At 47.1% G+C, this 19,432-nt stretch overlaps 1 protein-coding gene across 4 annotated transcripts in view; it reads left to right on the top strand.

Moving 5' to 3' along the window:
• The window catches only part of ABCA3 (ATP binding cassette subfamily A member 3), a 40,348-nt gene that overhangs the window by 12,065 nt on the left and 8,851 nt on the right, over positions 1-19,432 (top strand). For all 4 annotated transcript variants that reach the window (XM_039884981.1, XM_039884979.1, XM_039884978.1 and 1 more), the window contains 15 exons: positions 365-624; positions 3,025-3,141; positions 3,385-3,505; positions 6,039-6,212; positions 8,065-8,246; positions 9,842-9,985; positions 10,533-10,662; positions 10,841-10,995; positions 11,261-11,416; positions 11,698-11,908; positions 12,897-13,047; positions 13,653-13,751; positions 14,669-14,855; positions 15,665-15,968; positions 17,189-17,462. In XM_039884981.1, coding sequence (XP_039740915.1) covers positions 365-624; positions 3,025-3,141; positions 3,385-3,505; positions 6,039-6,212; positions 8,065-8,246; positions 9,842-9,985; positions 10,533-10,662; positions 10,841-10,995; positions 11,261-11,416; positions 11,698-11,908; positions 12,897-13,047; positions 13,653-13,751; positions 14,669-14,855; positions 15,665-15,968; positions 17,189-17,462 — 2,665 coding nt within the window. The remainder of the gene's footprint in view (positions 1-364; positions 625-3,024; positions 3,142-3,384; positions 3,506-6,038; positions 6,213-8,064; positions 8,247-9,841; positions 9,986-10,532; positions 10,663-10,840; positions 10,996-11,260; positions 11,417-11,697; positions 11,909-12,896; positions 13,048-13,652; positions 13,752-14,668; positions 14,856-15,664; positions 15,969-17,188; positions 17,463-19,432) is intronic.

Below are 19,432 nucleotides of genomic sequence, written 5' to 3'. Positions count from 1 at the left end.
CAATAATCCCTTTGAGCCCACTGCAATCACTAGGTCCTTAAAAGTGGACAAGGGAGGCAGAAGAGAGGGTCAGAGGAAGATGTGATGTCAGCAGTAGGGTTAAAGACATGCTGCCTGGCTCGCTTTGAAGAGGGAGGGAGGGGCCACCAGCCAAGGAACTCAGGTAGTCCCTACAAACTGGAAGCGTGAAGAAGACCTTAGGGCATTAGGTGATGTCGCTTTACAGCTACATTCATTCCCCAGTGAAACTCTGGTACAGCTCAGTGTGTGGGGCTGTCTGAGCAAGCAGCATCCCATTCTGTGGCTGGCTTTTCTGATGCATGTTGACCCCATGTGCTGGCATGTCCTGTGCTCCCACACTCAGGGTACATCCGGGAAGGCTTCCTGGCTGTGCAGCATGCAGTGGACAGAGCCATCATGCAGTACCACGCAAACGCCTCCACAAACCAGCTGTTTGAGAAGCTCACTGTGATCGCAAAGAGGTTCCCGTACCCGCCTTTCATTTCGGACCCCTTTCTCGTCGCCATCCAGTACCAGCTACCCCTGCTGCTTATGCTGAGTTTCACTTACACTTCACTCACCATCATCCGGGCTGTCGTGCAGGAAAAGGAGAGGAAACTGAAGGTACTCTATTTGCATTTGGCTTTAAAACATTTTGGCAAGGTGGTTCTAGGCACAGTGCCACTGTGGGGCAGTTGTGTCCTGGGCCCTGTCATCAGGCAGGGGCAGCTCCTGGGCGCTGGAAGCACAGGGCAGTTTGGCATGGGTCAGGCGCCCACTGTGGCTCTAGCCTATCTCGGAACTTTTTTGAAACCAGCCCTGGTATATCCATATTTTAAAAACTGTAAGAAAGCTCTGTATTTTGTGATAAGTTTACTAAGGAAGGAGTGTGGCTCTGGACCTGCCTCCTCCAGCAGGCGACCCATGAATCCCTAAGGGCTTCCAGCACTTTTAGTGCACCTGATCTAAACTAAGTTGTGCTGAGAATATAAAACACACACCAGATTTTTGAAGCCTTAGTATAAAAGAAAATAATAATAATGTAAACCATCTTGTTAGTAATTTCTATATTGATAATATGTTGAAAGAACAATATTTTGGACATATTGAGTTAAGTAAAATAAATCATTGAAATTATTTTTACTTATTTCTTTTAACTTTTTCTTTGTGGCTACTATGAAATTCTAAATTATATATGTGGCTCACATTCTCTTTCTGTTCTATAGAGCTGCTCTGAAGATTAGATCAACAGCGAGCCAAAGTGTTTAAATATATGGCTGAACAGAAGAAAGCTAATTAACTTGGCATATAGATCAAGGACAATTGTGGTTCTAGAGTGTCAGACAGAACATGATAGGAAATTCAGAAGTATATAAAGTATCACTTTAAGGAATAGACTTAATTAAATGCACCTGAATGAACAGTGTCACCTGTAAACCCATACCAATGACACTGCCAAAATTGTCCAAAATTTATTTAAAGTTCCTCTTTTGGCAATGTCTGCAGTGCCAGTGAAATAAATAACATTTAGAATATTCTCAAAGACATCAAATCTATGATTATTAGAGCTGGGAGAACCAATGAGGTGGGCACCTTAAATAACTAATAAAGTGGTATGATGTTTAGTTTAAATAGTTAGCAGTAGACAATGAATTGGTTCAGAAAATAATGTTTGTACACATGCACACCTACCAGTACATAAATAAAACCAATGTGACAGAATGTTAAATGATTGCTGAACCTAAGTGGTAGGTTGTGAGTGACCACTGGACCAATCATTGCATTTTTCTAGGGGTTTGAAATCGTGCATAAGAATAAGCTGGAAAATCAGCAGCCTGGCTCGGGGCTTGACTTATAAAACACACTTAATCAACGCTGGTCCCCTCTCCCAGACTCGCGCTGTCCAATGGTACAATCTGTGATGATGGAGGGATGTGTCCTGTGTCTCCTGTCCACTACCGTTACCACTGGGCACTTGTGGCTAGCATGACTGAGGAGCTGAAATTTTTATTTTATTTTAATTAATTTCAGTTGAAATAGCCGCATGTGGTCACTGGCCACTATATTGAACAGCATAGGCTTAGGTGCCCCGGACTCTTTGGTTAGTTTGGTCAGTGCAGGAGCAGAGTTTCCTGACTACACCTCCTGACAGCCGGACTGGGACCTTCGAGGAAGGCCTGACCCGGTATCACTATGCTCCCATCCTTCCCGTAGGGGCCATCACTCCTCACAACAACCCATTTCAGAACAGCAAGAGGAGACACAGTGCCTCTGGCTTCTAAAGCATTCCCACCACCACTGTTGATCCTGGCATAGCCCCAATGTCACACTTTGCAGCAAGGGCATTAGCGTGGTTGGTACTAGACTGCGGAGGGCCCCGTCTCTGCTCTGCTGACTCAGAACCCCAGCACCAGCTGCCCCACCACATGGCTTCTTAGGGGGTAGCCAGGGGCACTTGGAGAAGACTGGGAACCACAGGCCAGGAGTTTGGGATTGCTCCATAGAATGAAAGACTGCTGAGGGAGTTCATTAGCTTAGTAAACACAGACATGTGCCCATATCAGGCCCTGAATGAAGAGCTGGGGTGTGGGAGGTGGGGGCTGGGGGCTGGTAGCCAAGTAGAGTGCAAGGGAGTTCTTTGGGGCGAGGGGAAAGATGGCTACTCCTTGCTGAGGAGCAGAGAGGGCGTCCCAGGTGGGTAGCACTTAAGACTGGGGAAAGGTAGGAAGAGTGCAAAATTCCTCATGCCCCAAAGTCAAGGGCCAGCATGACAGTGGGACCTGCATCTTCTGCCTCCAGCCAGCGTGTTCTTCACTGTTCTCACTCCTGGTCTGTGGCTCAGGTGTGCTGTGTCCTCTCTTGGCCCTGTACGACATTGGGCATCTGCACAGTCACACCCACACTCAGAAGCTCTAAGGAAAGTCAGAGTGAAGAAGGTGCCAGGGCCTGGTATGGCAGGCAGTGGGCGCTCACCCCAGCCGGTGTCCAGGCCATGTGTCAGAAAGCATGCCACTCTCCCCGCAGGAGTACATGCGCATGATGGGGCTCAGCAGCTGGCTGCACTGGACCGCATGGTTCCTGCTCTTCTTTCTCTTCCTTCTCATCGCCGTCTTCTTCATGACCCTGCTCTTCTGCATCAAGGTAAGCGTGGCTTCGAGAGGCTGTCTGATGTTAAGAGCAGACATTTGTGGATTTCAGGGGAGTCTGCCTGGGCTCCGTAGAGAGGAACGATGGTTTCTCAGGCACATGCTCAGCATAGCTCCTTCGCCCATCCCCACTGGTTTCATTTGTGGCCAGACTGTTTACACAGCTCTTCCTGGTTCTGTCTCCACCTTCCCTGCTGTAACCTGTGCATGCTGACCACTGGGATGGCATGCCGAGCAGGTGAAGAAGGATGTGGCGGTGCTCACACACAGCGACCCCTCGCTGGTGCTGGTCTTCCTGGCCTGCTTTGCTGTCTCTTCCATCTCCTTCAGCTTCATGGTCAGCACCTTCTTCAGCAAAGGTGAGTCATCCTACCCGCTGGGAAGAGGACTGTGGGGTGATCCAAATCTCAGAAAACAAGGCAGTTTCATTTGGGATAAATAGAAATGACACAGAGAATGAGGGTTTTTTGCGCTCTGCACCTTCCTTTGGATGCAGTTTTCTGGATATTGAAGAACATCCCTGAATAATTCTTTTTTAAAATTTATTTTTAATTGTAATTGACATACAGTATATTAGTTTCAGGTGTACAACATCGTGATTCAACATTTATATACCTTACAAAGTGATCCACAATAAGTAACCATCTGTCCCATACATAGTTATGATGATATTATTGACTGTATTTCCTATGCTGTACATTACATTCCCCATGACTTATCTTATAATTGGAAATTTGTACTTCTTAATCCCCTTCCCCTTTTCTAAAAGCCCTTTCCCCAGCCCCTCCCCTCTGGCAACTATCAATTTGTTCTCTGTATCTACAAGTTTGTTTCTATTTTTTGTGTTTGTTTGTTTTGTATTTTAGATTCCACATATAAGTGAAATCATATAGTATTTGTCTTTCTCCATCCAATTTATTTCACCTAGCATAATACTCTCTGAGTCCATCCATGTTGTCACAAATAGCAAGATTTCATTCTTTTTTATGGCTGAGTAATAGTCTATTATATATATGTACTACATCTTTATCCATTCATCTATTGATAGACACCTAAGTTGCTTCCATATCTTAGCTATTGTAAATAATGCTGCAGGGAGCATAGGGGTGCATGTATCTTTTCAAATAATTTTTTTGTTTGTTTCCTTCAGATAAATACCCAGAAGTGGAACTGCTGGATCATATGGTAGTTCTATTTTTAATTTTTTGAGGAACCTCCATACTGTTTTTCATGGTGGCTGCACTAATTTACACTCTCACCAACAGTGCACGAGGTTCCCTTTTCTTTGAGTCCTTGCCAGGACTTGTTATTTGTTGTCTTTTCGATGATAGTCATTCTGACAGGTGTGAGGCGATATCTCATAGTGGCTTTGATTTGTATTTCCCAGATGATCAGTGATGTTGAGCACCACTGTTCATGTGTCTGTTGGTCATCTGTATGTCCTCTTTGGAGAAATGTCTGTTTCCCTGTTGTATAATGAAATGTGTCTACATTTAGGAGATCTACATAACTCGATAAGCAATATTTTCCAAATGACTAGTGTTACAAAATCATGCAAGGAGATGAATCCATTCAAAGTGCAAGTTATACTAACAGATTTTAATGTAAGAGAATATGAAAAGTTCATTGGTTAGTTTCATTCCACAGGGCACCTAGTTTTTAAGAAATTACCATTTGTCGAATGGTAGAGTGTCAAAAAAGAATATCCACAAATATCTGAAAGGCTATGAAATATCCCTACCTTTCCAACTACTTATCTGTGTGAATCTGATTTCTTCATTCATTTCACCCAAAACAGTATAACACAACAGAGTAAATGCAGAAGCAGATAGGACAGTCCAGCTATAATCTGTTAAGTCAGATGTGACAGAGGTTTTCAAAAATGTAACACAATGCACTTGTCTCACTAAATTGTGGGAAATGGAATTGTTTTTTATAAAAATATTTATGTTAACTTATAACGGGTTTACTTTTATTCTTAAATAGTTTTAAATTTTCTTAATACTAATGTCTAATACAGTAAATATCTGTCTTTTCTATCTGTCTGTCTGTCTGTCTGTCTGTCTATCTATGTAACCCACCTAAACAAATTTTCTTTGACATCCTTACTAATTTTTAAGGGAGTAAATGTGCCTTAAGACCAAAGCATTTGAGGGCCACCAGCATGGACTAAAGCCACGCTGTTCTCCCCACACCTCCACAATCTGGTCTTCGTCTTTTTCAGGTCACCTTATCATCAAAGCCTTCCTTGGCTACCTCATCATAGTCACAGCTCCTGGTCCAGGGAATGACTTGTCCCCAATCTTTGCCTTTTTACTCATTTGTTTACTATCTGTGTCCCCACTGGAATATAAACTCGGGGTGGGGGTGCATTGTTTTGTTTGCAGTGGTCTCCCTGGTGCCTGGAACAGGGCCTGGCACAGAGTAGGTGCTCAGTGAGTATCTGTGGGATGAACAAGTGAATTAGAGGGGCAGACCTCTAATTCACTTGTTCATCCCACAGATACTCACTGAGCACCTACTGAGAAGCAAGGCTGGAGAGGCTCAGTATTAGTCATGTCAGGTGTATGATGTCAAGGCAGTTAGAGGGGAAGTCTGCAGGAGAGGGCTGGAGAAGTCAGTGTGGGGTCCCGGGATGAGGAGAACATGTGCTGCCCTAGGCAGGGTCACATTCCCTAGGGCACAAGCACCTTGACAAGACAAGAGGCTGCAGGCCAAGGCTGGAGTTTCCCAGCACCGGATCTGTGTCCCTGCACTGAAGGTTGATGCAGGGAAGGAATCAGGCAGTCGCCCCATGAGGGATCCCTTGGATGGAGCACAGGCTCCCTTCTGACACACTTAGACAAATTCTTTTGCATAATTTCATACTTGTCTTCCTCTCTTTATCTGTAGCCAACATGGCAGCAGCTGTCGGAGGCTTTCTATACTTCTTTACATACATCCCCTACTTGTTTGTTGCTCCTCGATACAACTGGATGACTCTTAGCCAGAAGCTCTTCTCCTGTCTCCTGTCCAATGTTGCCATGGCGATGGGAGCCCAGCTTATAGGAAAATTTGAAGCAAAAGGTGAGTATTTTCTTTTTCATGATCTGCCCTTGATGATTAGTTACATGCAGAGAGAGTCCAAGCAGAATCACCTCCACCTCTAGTAATAAACAGACACGTCTGGACAGCTAAGTAAGAGATGCCTTTGGAAACAGGGCCTCAGTATCAGCCACCACTTGGCCAGTGTGTAGTCCTGCCTTTGAGTTCTTGCGAGGCTTTACCTGGAAACAGCTGTTACTGCAGGAAGACACTAGATGTGAACATCTGCACCTGCCAACGTGAGATTCCACTCAGTTACATCTGAGTCTGTGCCTGCCTCAATAGGCTTTCAGAATGATCACACCCAAGTTCTCAAAATCCGTGGGTTTTGATCCAACCCTAGCTCTCGGTAATGTGGTGCAATTACCATCTCCCTACTTTCTGTTCTTTAGAAGCCTGCAATAATTGGCGATAAGGATGGGGAGGCCTGAGAAAGAAACAAGGGAAAGACAAGAATATTGTTTTCTTGATTTTTGTGAAATTTACTGATTTTTAAAATATAGGGATCAAATAAAACACTTCTTTGGGCTGACTTTGGCCTGTGGGCGCCCACTTTGCAAACCCTGCAGTAGCCACTCAGCTTTCAATTGAGGCAGTGGAGCCTGCTCCTGTAAAGAGATGAGAGGGCCCTAGTGTAATCCTTAACCCCTCACCTGCTGGGGAGTCTCTAGAGATAGAGAGCTCACCACTTACAAGAAGGCCCCATTCATTTATGATCACTCAGACCCCTCCCACAGAATTCCCCGCCTCTCTTGCTTGCTCTGGTTCTAAGGCACAAGGGGTTCAGGTGAGTTTCTGTGAGGCTGGTATGCTGCCATCTGTCTCCCTGGAGCTGCTGCGTGTTGTGCTGGCTCCACTAGCAGGAGATGAAATGCAGTCTCCCTTCTAAATGTCTGACCTGTGCATATTTTCAGACCACCTGGGCCCAGCCCTGTCTAGATGTTCTTTTTCAGAATGAACACTCTCATTTCTTCCAACCATGCAATTTCTAGTTGTAGCTTTTTGGTCGTGAGTCTGTGAAAGGAGGCAGGTGGGTAGCCACAGGAACCTTCGGTGTGGCTTTATCTTTAGAATTTTTTCTTCACTTGGCAATATCTTCTAACACTTTAACTTTTAAATTTATGCTTTTTCCATGTTTAGAAGTATGTGATAAATTGTAGACTTTTTAAATGCACAGTCTCTTCCAAGGTTCAAATAGTTTTTAAAAAGCTATTTACGAAGAAGACTAACGATATGACACCTCTTGTTTTTCAAACTTCTATACTGAATTTTCTTAAAACAGACAAACTTCTATTTGTTTGAAAATGAACATTGACCAAGGTCAGAGAGCAGCCACCTCGAGCTGACAAAAGGTGGTCTGGCTACACAGAATCTTCAAGCATCATTTGGACTGTACTGTTGCAAAAGAGAGAGAAGACAAAACACTATGAACAACACTAAATAGAGCTTTTTATGTGTCCAGAGTATTTCCGTTTTTAAAAAGACTTATATGAAATGTACTCTGTTCCAGTGTTAGGCTTACCCCAAATCACATATACATGTATGTGTGTGCATACGTGTATATGTATACATGTATTATGTATATGGATATATGCGTTTATGTGCATATATGTCATAAATCAAACGGGAGCCCATCTAGTCAGTTAATGAGCTTTTGCTAGTTCTATAACATCGATTTTGTAATTTATTCTTATCTTGAAGACCTGCGGAGAATCATCAGGTTTGCTATAAAAGCAAGAATGGAGAGGTCACGCTGACTTGGTAGTGACGCACGCAGGTGTGCCATCGAGAGCTGTGGGTTCATCTCAGGCCCATTTCCTGGTGTGTCTTCCAGGCACGGGCATCCAGTGGCAAGACCTCCTGAGTCCCGTCAACGTGGACGACGACTTCTCCTTTGGGCAAGTGCTGGGCATGCTGCTGCTGGACTCCATCCTCTATGGCCTGGTGACCTGGTACGTGGAGGCTGTCCTTCCAGGGCAGTTTGGTGTGCCGCAGCCCTGGTACTTCTTCATCATGGTGAGTACAGATGCCCCCACTCCTCATTCTGGCCACCTCCATGGGAGTGCAGGTGTTCCCAGCATTCACTCAGGTCCCTTCCAGTCTGTGACACATGATGCCTAATCAGGCTGTGATAGAGGTTCCTGCCCTGTGCGTGGTCAGTGAGCAGTGTGACCTAAAGGCCCTGAGACCCCCCGCTGCCCAAGACGATTCCTGCACTCCAGGGTTCAAGGGTAGGAGATCGCTCTGGCCCACTGTCCACGGCCTCAGCACACCCCCACTCACGGCCTCACTTTCTTGTCATTTGTTGGATTTTCTGCCTACAAGGTAATACAGCTTCTTGTAAAAAATGATTGTATTGCTGGAATATACAGCATAGCCTCACCGCCCAGAGACAAACACTGCTGACGGTCCAGTGTGTAGTTCTTCAGGTTTTTCCTATGCATAGACTAACTATCCTTCAAGATACACGGATGTGTTTATAACATATATAATAAGTTTGTTTTTTAAAAAAGAGGATCATATTTTAAAATCCCTAAAACTTGCTTCTTTTAACCTTTTAACAGTACATCCTCGATATTTTAACTACATATGTATATATAGATCTGTTTATAAATATACTTTTAGATTTATATCTATACATATTTATAAATTTTATTTATAAATATGTTTACATTAAATTATGCATTTTAAGAATAAACTTTATTTTTTAATGACTGAACAGTATTCCGCAGATGTCCCACCATGTACTTAACTAATTCCCTGTCGATGGTCGGTGAGTGGCCATGTCAGTGTTCATTCTCTGATTCAACAAATATTTATCAAGCAGCCATTATGTATTTCATCAAATCTAAAATGCTGTGGATTGTTAGAGGTATCATTACTTTATCACTAAAAAAGAAAAATACAGTTAAACTATGGCATTCTATGATTTCTAAGACACAGTCTGACTTCAAAGTAACTTAAAATGTGAGAAATGTGTCCCTTAACACCAGTGGATCCTGATGTGCCAGAACTATTCCAGGTACTGGAAATATACTGAGAATACAGCTGTGGGTTAACAAATTCTCCACCTTCAGGCTTACTTCTAGGGTCTGTTCTTCCAGGCCTGGTTCTCACCTTTTCTATGGCCCTGTCCGCACCCCTGTGTTACCTGTGCCCACAGGCCACCCTCAAGGGTAGGGAGTGTGTGCAGTTTGTGGTTATACTCTTACCCCTCACACAGCCTTTTGACAGAGGACGGGTGGTTGTCCTGTCATCTAAACAGAGGGTGGAGTGTCATCCTCTAGATGGAGAGAGGCCCAGCCCTTTAGTTTCTCCTGCTTAGTTTACAAGCTTCGATAAGCCTGTGAGTTGCCATTATGCCACATAGCAGATTGGGAAGCTAAGGCTGAGGGCTTTCCCAGGGGTAGAGAGTGAGAGGCTATCCTGGATCCTGACCCAGCCTCGGGGCTCTAAGCAGCGGTCTCCTCTGCAGAGCAGGCCATATTGGGAAGACCAAGGACCAGCTGCTACTTGTGATTAGCATGTCCTTTAGTTGTTGCTCTGTTTGTCACAAACATAATGACCCAACATGAATCTGCCTTCTGAGACCCATCTGATTTCCATCCTAGCCCTCCTATTGGTGCGGGCGCCCGAGGACGGTTTTAGGGAAAGAGGAAGAAGATGATGACCCTGAGAAAGCCCTCAGGACAGAGTACTTTGAAGCTGAGCCAGAGGACCTAGTGGCTGGGATCAAGATCAAGCATGTATCTAAGGTGCCACACCCTGTGGGAACGGGCAGGGGACTGCAGGATCACATGTGGTGAGACCTGCCTCCTTGCCCAGTGCTCTCTCCGAGCTGGCGACCATCCTCTGGGCATTGCTTTTTGCCCCTGGATCCCCAGGGCTTCTCTCTGACCAGCTCTCCCAGGCACCGGCCACCCTTTGGGCTCTGCGTCCCTAGGCCCCATTGTGGAGACTCAGGGTCGAATCAGCTACACATGCCGCCACCCAGACTTCACCTCTCAGCAGCTTTGTAGTGAACGCTTGCTGTGCTGGCTGCATGGTGATGCCTCAAACTCATGTGTCTTTGATTCCAGACATTGTGGGTATCAGGGGACCTGTGGGGCAGGAGGAAGGCAAACCAGAGAACAGCTGGAGGCAGCATGGGTTGCAATCAGCACTCTGCCTAAAACGTCCCACTTTATGTGCTAACTGGGGACAGTGGGCATGGTACCCTCTAAAATCCTCAGTGTTTATTCCAGAGGGTAGTGGGAGGGGCCTATGGAATGAATTCCCAAGGGGCATCTGCCTTTCCTGCAGGTGTTCAGAGTGGGGAACAAGGGCAAGGCAGCCGTCAGAGACCTGAACCTAAACCTGTATGAGGGGCAGATTACTGTCTTGCTGGGCCACAATGGCGCAGGGAAGACCACCACCCTCTCCATGCTCACAGGTGAGGGGCCATGTGGCCACCATGGCCAGAGTGGGGTGACTGGCAAACTCACTCACAGGCAGGTCCTTGGGTAAAACAAGGCAAAATCGTGTGGACCTGGCAAGGCCATAACTCCCTGTGCAGACTGGCAGGATGCCCAGCTGAACCTAGCCCTCTGGGGTCTTCTACTTGGCTGTAGGTCTCTTTCCCCCAACCAGTGGGCGGGCCTATATCAACGGGTATGAAATTTCACAAGACATGGTTCAAATCCGGAGGAGCCTGGGCCTGTGCCCGCAGCACGATGTCTTATTTGACAACCTGACAGTTGCAGAACACCTGTATTTCTACGCTCAGGTGAGCTGGTGGGGGGTAGGACTTAGAGGTTGTTATTGCTGTTGCTTGCTCTGTAGCTTGCATGCCTGGGTTCCTGAGACAGCCAACTGAGCCCTTAGCCTCCCAGCAAACCAAAACCTGCTCCCAGAAGCCCTCCCACACCCCAGGAGGGAAGTCAGGAGTCGGAGGCCAACACATGAAGGGATGGGACAACGTCAGGCCTAGGTGGCTTGCTGGACAGGCATCAGAAGCTCCTGTCAGATCTTTCTGCCCACTGCTGTTTCAGCTGAAAGGCTTGTCACGCCAGAAGTGCCCCGAAGAAGTCAAACAGATGCTGCATATCCTCGGTCTGGAGGACAAGTGGGATTCCCGGTGCCGGTTCCTGAGTGGGGGGATGAAGCGCAAGCTGTCCATCGGCATCGCCCTCATTGCAGGCTCCAAGGTACAAGGCAGCAGATCTGGCCTCCTGAAGGACACAGGTCAGGGCCCCCACATGCAATGGACAAACACTTGGGGCAATGCAGCCCAGAGTCATTACCCGCTAGCCCTCTCTCGGCCTGGGCTGGCTGCTGTCCCTACAGCCCAGGCACCTTGGTCCTGGACACCTTGAAGAGGCAGTCTGGTGAGGATGGTACTGCTGCATCTTCATGGAAATCTAGTCACACAGGACCGACAGCACAGCCAGCCAGGGCCAGTTCACAAGGCTGTTCCTCTGCCCTCCAGGTGCTGATGCTGGACGAGCCCACCTCAGGCATGGATGCCATCTCCAGGAGGGCCATCTGGGACCTTCTTCAGCAGCAGAAAAGTGACCGCACCATCCTGCTGACCACCCACTTCATGGACGAGGCCGACCTGCTGGGGGACCGCATCGCCATCATGGCCAAGGGGGAGCTGCAGTGCTGCGGGTCATCGCTGTTCCTTAAACAGAAATATGGTGAGTGGTCGAGGGTGGGAAACATGGAGAGCAGCCCAGTCTCCCTTCTGTATGGGGTCAGTGTCACTGGCCCACCGTGCTGAAGGATGTGCCCACTATTAACTTTCTTGAAGGGCCCCTGAGATTAGGCAGGGACAGGCCTTCTCTAGACTTCCTGTCTGTAGCCTCTGAGTGGAGACCCAAGGTCCCAGGCAGAGGGGATTGTGAGAATTAAGAAGGAGGGGAACTGATAGTCTTGATTTGGTTAGAATGACAATCAGTCATAGCCAGCGAAATAGCAGATGAGTACGAGGGCCGCTGAGAACAGCAGTGCCCTGGGAGAGGCCAACCATGCTTGCCAATGTTGTAGCTCTCAAACCAGCATGGTTCTCAGCACGGTTCAGGGCTAGTGGGTTGCATGTGGAATCAGGACTTTCTTTGCTATATGGGCATGGCATCCCTTCTCAAGGGCAGCTCATGGTCCAGCATGGTGCTGCCATGCCAGGTCCCATCCATGTTCTTCCACTAGGGAGGACAAAGACAGAAGACAAGCACTCTTTCCCTTAGACACCCCAGGAGCTGCACACCTTGCTTCTGCAGCTTCCCCTTCCCAGCACACAGCCATGTCAACCACATGGTGACCCAGTGATCAAGTTGGGGGTGGAGGCGGCGGGCTGAAGAGGGTGGCCTTCATCCTGGGGTTCCATTACTGAAAAATTGGGGAGAATAGGTATTGGGGACAGTATATACTGTAGCCTCTGAGACTTGAAGTCCAAAATCTGGCTTGGGTTTCACCTCCTTACCATGCTCGGCACCCAAGTTTTTAGGCATCTCTTCTCAGCTAGGGAGCAGGGTGTAAGACTTTCAGGACAGCACTGAGGAGCTCTGAGATGCATTCATTCTGTTTCATCTGTCTTCTGCTCTAGCCTCTTTCCCATGAGCTTGCCTGGGTTGTGAATCTGAGGGAGACCTGGGAGACAGCCTCATGTGGAGTTTCACTGTGTTCCAGGTGCAGGCTACCACATGACTCTGGTGAAGGAGCCTCACTGCAACCCTGAAAGCATCTCCCAGCTGGTCCACCATCACGTCCCCAATGCCACTCTGGAGAGCAGCGCTGGAGCAGAGCTGTCGTTCATTCTTCCAAAGGAGAGCACTCACAGGTACACATCCCAGAGAGAACGCACAGGTAGAGATTCAAGAAGAGGGCTCAGTGGGCCTTAAGGGTTTCATGCTTAGAGTCATCCCCCCTGCACCTGTTAGGCTTGACCAGTGGGCAACTCTCAGCTCCTGGGCCTGTGATAGTCAGTGCATGGTGAATCTGCTTTCTGAGTCCGGGCTGCCAGGCCGAGCTGGAAGGAATCATTTTTGTTGCAACTTTTTCCAATTTCTTGTTGCCTAATTTTGTGGGATTTTTTTTCCCCATGCAGATGTTTTACATTTACATGGGTCGTATCTTTTTCCCTTGTGATTTCTTCTTAGAAAGTTTTTCCCTGCCCTGTGATCAAATGAATATTTTGGTTGGTTTTGTGATCTCGTGTAAGTGTATACTATCAAAGAATGCCTCACAGGCCAAAGAACTCATAAGATGTTATGTGGGGGAAAATAAAGCAGAAAACAAAACCTGACTTTTATTTTTTTTTTTAATGGCATTTCAAGGAGCTCACTTCCTTTGCCCCTCTCCCATATTGCACAGAGGTGTATATTTAGGAATGAATTATCTGGAAAGTCACTGAAAAGCAACTCATCATCTGGGGTCATTTTTCAGGTTTGAAAGTCTTTTTGCTAAACTAGAGAAGAAGCAGAAAGAGCTGGGCATCGCTAGCTTTGGGGCCTCTGTCACCACAATGGAGGAAGTATTCTTAAGGTCAGTAAACGTGTGTTTTCATCAGCCTAGGACTCAGCAATGTGGATAATTTTTTTAAAGCATAATGATAAAGCAGTTCTCTTGATTATCACCTTGAACACTTGGACCTGTGCCTGGGGTAGGAGCCAGGCAGTGGGCTGGCTATCAGAGCCCGAATTCGAATCATGACTCTGTTATTAACACCTGCACAAACCCAGTGAGGTTTCTGACACATGGAGCAATTCGGAAAGCAAAGGGCTACTGTGCTCTCATCACATTGGGAATGTGTGCACTTCTTCTGGGGTCCCTCCCAGGAGCACCATGGCAGCAACAGGCTTGCTAAGCTCCTCTCAGCTTTAGATAGTAATCTGGAGTGTGCCTCCATCCATAATGAAGATGTAAAATTTAGCATTCAGACCCTCAGAACTATGGGGTGAGCTCGAGATGATTGACAGATTTATCAGACATTTGTTGAATGCTTATTTGGCAGATACAGTACTAAGAACTAGAAATGCAAAAATAGAATGTTAGGTAGATGTTTTTCCTTGAGGACCCACAGCTTAGAGCAATCAACAGATTAAGTATATTTAAACACAGTGCAAGTATCATGCCCCAAGCCTTGTCCTGCCCCTCTGGAAAGAAAGCCTGGTCATAAATACTGACCTTGGTCAGTCTCCCCATGAGACTGGGGTCCCCATGGGCAGGGTCCCTATCTACCATGTCTCTCTCCTGTACATTGCTTGGCTACAATAGCTGGTCTTCCAGAGATATTTATTGATGAATGAATGAACTAACCAACTGATGAAGCTGATGTCATTCTACTTTAGTGCCTCTGACAGTCACTCTCTTTCCGCATCTGCTTCCCTTCTTGGTGGAACGATAGCTTCTCCCTCCCTGGGGAGCTGAGTCACAACCAGTCCTCGTGTGTCTTGGTACAGGGTCGGTAAGCTGGTAGACACCAGCATGGACATCCAGGCCATCCAGCTGCCTGCCCTACAGTATCAACATGAGAGGCGGGCGAGTGACTGGGCAGTGGACAGCAACCTGTGTGGGACGATGGACCCAACCGATGGCATCGGCGCCCTGATCAAGGAGGAATGCACTGCCGTCAAGCTCAACACCGGAGTGAGCACTTGGGGCTGGGGCTGGCCAGCACAGGAAGGTTGGGAGACCCCTGAACCTCATATGTTAGAGTCCATGAGGGAAGACATGGCTTCAGGAGTGTCAGTGCCCTGGGAAGAGGGCAGATTACAGCTCATGCTCCCATGAGTTGACAAGGAGAAAGAAATCTCAGAACAGTTGTAACTTCTTAATGTTCTAACTTGGCCACTCACGGATAAGAGCAAATGTTTGCTTATAATGCGAACAGTGCTCCCTTCACTGAGAGCTTAGTGTGTGCTAGTACTTGATGAGGTAGAGGCAACACTGGCTCCATTTTATAGACAGGACACTGAGGCCTTGGCCAAGGTTGCATGGCCAGCGTGTGGTAGAGCTGGGGTCTAGTCCCTGTCGACCTGACTCGGAGCCCTGGTGCTCCCCATACTTAGAGGACAGTAAAGGGGTAAGTTTGGGGAACACAGGCAGCTGAGGGAAATTTGTCCACCTCCAAGCGCAGCTGGGGTCCTCCTACTAGGAGCAGGAGAAGGCAGAGGACTTAGCTTCCCTGTAGGATTGCAGCCAGTCCCCTAATGTCTTATGACAAGGAAACAGTGCCTGCCCTGCCTGTTGTGAGACCCCCAAGGCCCACGTTGGTACCTGCAAGGACGTGTACATATATGTCCTACATGTCATTGACTGAGCCCTGCTAGAAGCCCAGGGGCCCCAGGGCACAAACATCAGCTGAAGACCCGAGGCTTATGCAAGGACTGTGCCTGCTGCTGGTCATGCACTGGCTCCAGAGTGGCATTCGCGTTACCTTGTCCCCTCTGCCACAGCTCACCCTCCACTGCCAGCAGTTCTGGGCCATGTTCCTGAAGAAGGTCACATACAGCTGGCGGGAATGGAAGATGGTAGTGGCCCAGGTCCTGGTCCCCGTGACGTGCATTACCCTGGCCCTCTTGGCCATCAACTACTCCTCCGAGATCTTCGACGATCCCATACTGAAGCTGACCTTGGGCGAGTACGGCAGAACCGTCATGCCCTTCTCGGTTCCTGGGACTTCTCGGCTGGATCAGCAGCTGTCCGAGCATTTGAAGGACATGCTGCAGGCTGAGGGCCAGGAGCCTCGAGAGGTGTTGGGTAAGGAGTATCCTTGGGGGCTCAGGGCCCGAGCCATGCTATCAGAGCCCTGTGGACATTTGGGGTTGTTAGTTCTTCACTGCCCTGTGCACGGTAGGACTCCTATTTTTCTCCCACCCCATCATTGTTGCACTGAGTCAGAGGGAGACACAAGGCATCATCTCTAGGGCTAAAACTTTGTCCAGGCAGTCATTTCTTGAAGTTGTATATTTTAGGACCATTCAAACAAAATGTGAAACTTTGATGATCTTTATGTTGCCTTTTCTTTGTTTACTAGGCTGGTCACAATATACGTTAATGTGACATGGTATTTTCTTTCAGCATCCTAAAACCAAAACTATCTTGCATCCCTGGCAGTGGCAGTTGGACACTGCCCCAGGTTTAGAGTAGGCATCGCGCTCTGGTTACATGGATTGTGCCTGAAGGTTTTCTCTTTTTACTGCTCCCCTCCACTTCCTGGCCAGCAACTTTGAGATTTGGCATATGGAATGGTCATAAAATCTTGGCAGGAATTAGGTTCTTCTTTAAGAGAAGCTGAATGTATGGGCAGCCTAGAACAGGCTGGCACTGCAGTGAGCACTGTGCTGGGCTGGAGCTCCTGCAGCCCAGAGTCTCCACTTGGCCCTGCCAGCAACTGTGACCCTGACTAGCCCAAACAATGGTAGAAGCCCCTGTTTGTCACCCCCATGTGTCCTCCAGCCTTATTTTCTGGCTGTCACCCAGCCTAGCCCAAAAATTACAGGGCTCTCATGGTGCACGGTGACTCTGGGGAATTTAGGAAACTGCCATAGACACCCTGGCCTGAGTTCATCTGGAAGGTCGAATTGCCTGTTTCTTTGTCAAGTGCAGGGCCTTTTAGTTCTAACCACATCACTACATGTATTTAAGTACATCTGACCTTTTTCCTTGTGTAATGACAACAGGCTTTGATGGAAACCATTATAACTATCAGTACTAGGATTTATTGATGTGTTTCTATCCTTTCACTGACCCTTGAATCCTGTAGTGTAGGTGTCATCGCTGTCCCCATTTTACAGCTGAGTAAGAGGCAGAGCCAGAGCAGGCAGTGTATATACAGGGTGGAATGGCCCGTGGACAGTGTCTGTGCATGTAGAAGGTGGTTTGTTCTTTCCACAGTCCCTCCAGGCCTTCAGAGCTCCCCCGAGCATGGGCCATGGGGACTGGTAATCTGTGCTGCTGACTCTGCCATTGTCCTCCAGGTGACCTGGAGGAGTTCCTGATTTTCAGGGCCTCAGTGGAGGGGGGCGGCTTTAATGAGCGGTGCCTGGTGGCAGCATCCTTCAGGGATGTCGGTGAGCAGACGGTCGTCACCACCCTGTTCAACAACCAGGCATACCACTCCCCGGCCACTGCGCTAGCCATCGTGGACAACCTCCTGTTCAAGATGCTATGCGGTCCTCGGGCCTCCATCACAGTCTCCAACTACCCCCAGCCTCGGAGTGCGCTGCAGGCTGCCAAGGATCAGTTCAACGAGTACGTGCACTGCCCTGCCACCCTCGCCCCTGGGGCAGGACCCCATCCCCATCAGGCCAGGCTTCTGCACCTCTTATCAGGACTATTCCTCAGGACTGACCCCTTCAGTAATGCCAGGGGCCACTAAGAGCCACAGAGGTGAATAAAGCATAGTTTCTGCCCTCAGAAAGCTTCCTATTCTTGGCAGGGGGAATCCCTGCCCCACATCTTCCTCAGCCCTTCATACTCACCCTTATTTTGGATAGCAGATATGCTGGTGAAACCCCATCCCACATGCACTGCAGTCCCTGCAGGGAGCTCCTGATTTGGAGGGTGGCAATGTCCTCTTCCCAAATCTGTACCTGGCTCCTACCAGCCACTGACCCTAGGGGGTCCCAAAACCACCCTGGCTATGTGTGTGAGTGAGGACAGCAGAACGAAGCAAGGTCAGGCATCCTTGCCCCTTGGCGGCCTTGAGTTAGAGAGCCAGGAGGTGTCTTTCTCCTTAGGCCTTGTCATGCCACTGTTGTGTAGGACTCTCCCTCATCCCAGTCACAGAGGCCCCAAAACTCTAGAGACCATGTAGAGACAGCCAAGAAAATCAGTTAATTTGAGAACAGTCACTCCAGTGCAGCTAATTAATGGGGGGTAATTTCATCTCCACCCCCCATTCTAGACTGTGCTCTGGCTCTTACCATGTCTTCTTTTCTCTCGGCTACCTCCCATCCCTACCCCAAAAGCAGAGACACAGTGGCAGTCATTTTTACTCCTTTCTATGCCAGAAACAGGCAGCAGGAATTTTTGTTTTAACAGCTTAGGATATATAATTCACTACCATACAATCCCCCCGTTTGTACTATACAATCGTATGGTTGTTAGTATATTCACAGAGTTGTAGAGCCATCACCACAATATAATTTTTTAAGATAATTGACATGACATTATGTTAGTTTCAGGTGTACAACTTAATGATTTGTGTTATATTGCGAAATGATCACAGTCTAGTTAATATCACCATATGTAGTTATAAATTTTTTTCTTCTAATGAGAACTTAAGATTTATTCCCTTAGCAGCTTTCAGATATGAAATACAGTGTTATTGACTATGGTTGCCATACTGCACACTGCATCTCCATGGCTTATGTATTTTATAACTAGAAGTTTGTGCCTTTTGGCCCATTTACCCATTTTGCCCAGTCCCCTCCTCTGGCAACCACCAATTGGTTCTCTGTATAAGTTTTGTTTTGGGTTTTTCTGTTTTGTTTTGTTTCGATTGCACATATAAGTGAGATCATATAGTATTGTCTTTCTCTGACTTATTTCACTTAGCCCTCTAGGTCTACCCATATTGTCACAAATGACAGGATTTCTTTCTTTGTTATGGCTGAATAATATTCTATTATAATATTCTATTATATATGTTTGTGTGTGTGTATATCACATTTTTTATCCATTTTTTATTCATTTCTTTATCCATTTTATTCATTCATTAATGAACAACAGGTTGTTTCCATGTCTTGGCTATTGTAAATAACTCTGCTATGAACATGGGGGTGCAGAAATCTTTTCGAGTTAGTGTTTTTGTTTCCTTCCTATAAATACCCAGTGGAATTGCTGGATCATATGGTGGTTCTATTTTTAACTTTTTAAGGAACCATCACACTGTTTTCCATAGTGGCTGCACCAATTTACATTCCCATCCATAGTGCACAAGCATTCCTTTTAAGCCATATTCTCACCAACACTTGTTATTTCTTGTCTTTTTGATAATAGCAATTGACAAATGTGAGGCGATAGCTAATTGTGGCTTTGATTTGCATTTCCCTGATGATTAGGGAAATGAGCATCTTTTCATGTACCTATTAGACCAGAATATAATTTTATTGAACGTTTCATTATCCCCAAAAGTCACCCTGTGACCACTGGCAGTTATTCCCCATTCCTCTCTCCACTTCTAAGCAGCCACTAGTCTACTTTATGACTCTGTGGAT

The sequence above is a fragment of the Pteropus medius genome, unplaced genomic scaffold (assembly GCF_902729225.1).
Source record: "Pteropus medius unplaced genomic scaffold, Ma_sr-lr_union100, whole genome shotgun sequence".
Lineage (NCBI taxonomy): Eukaryota > Metazoa > Chordata > Mammalia > Chiroptera > Pteropodidae > Pteropus > Pteropus medius.
Note: the sequence above shows the minus strand (reverse complement) of the source record. Positions and strands in the feature narration are given on the sequence as shown.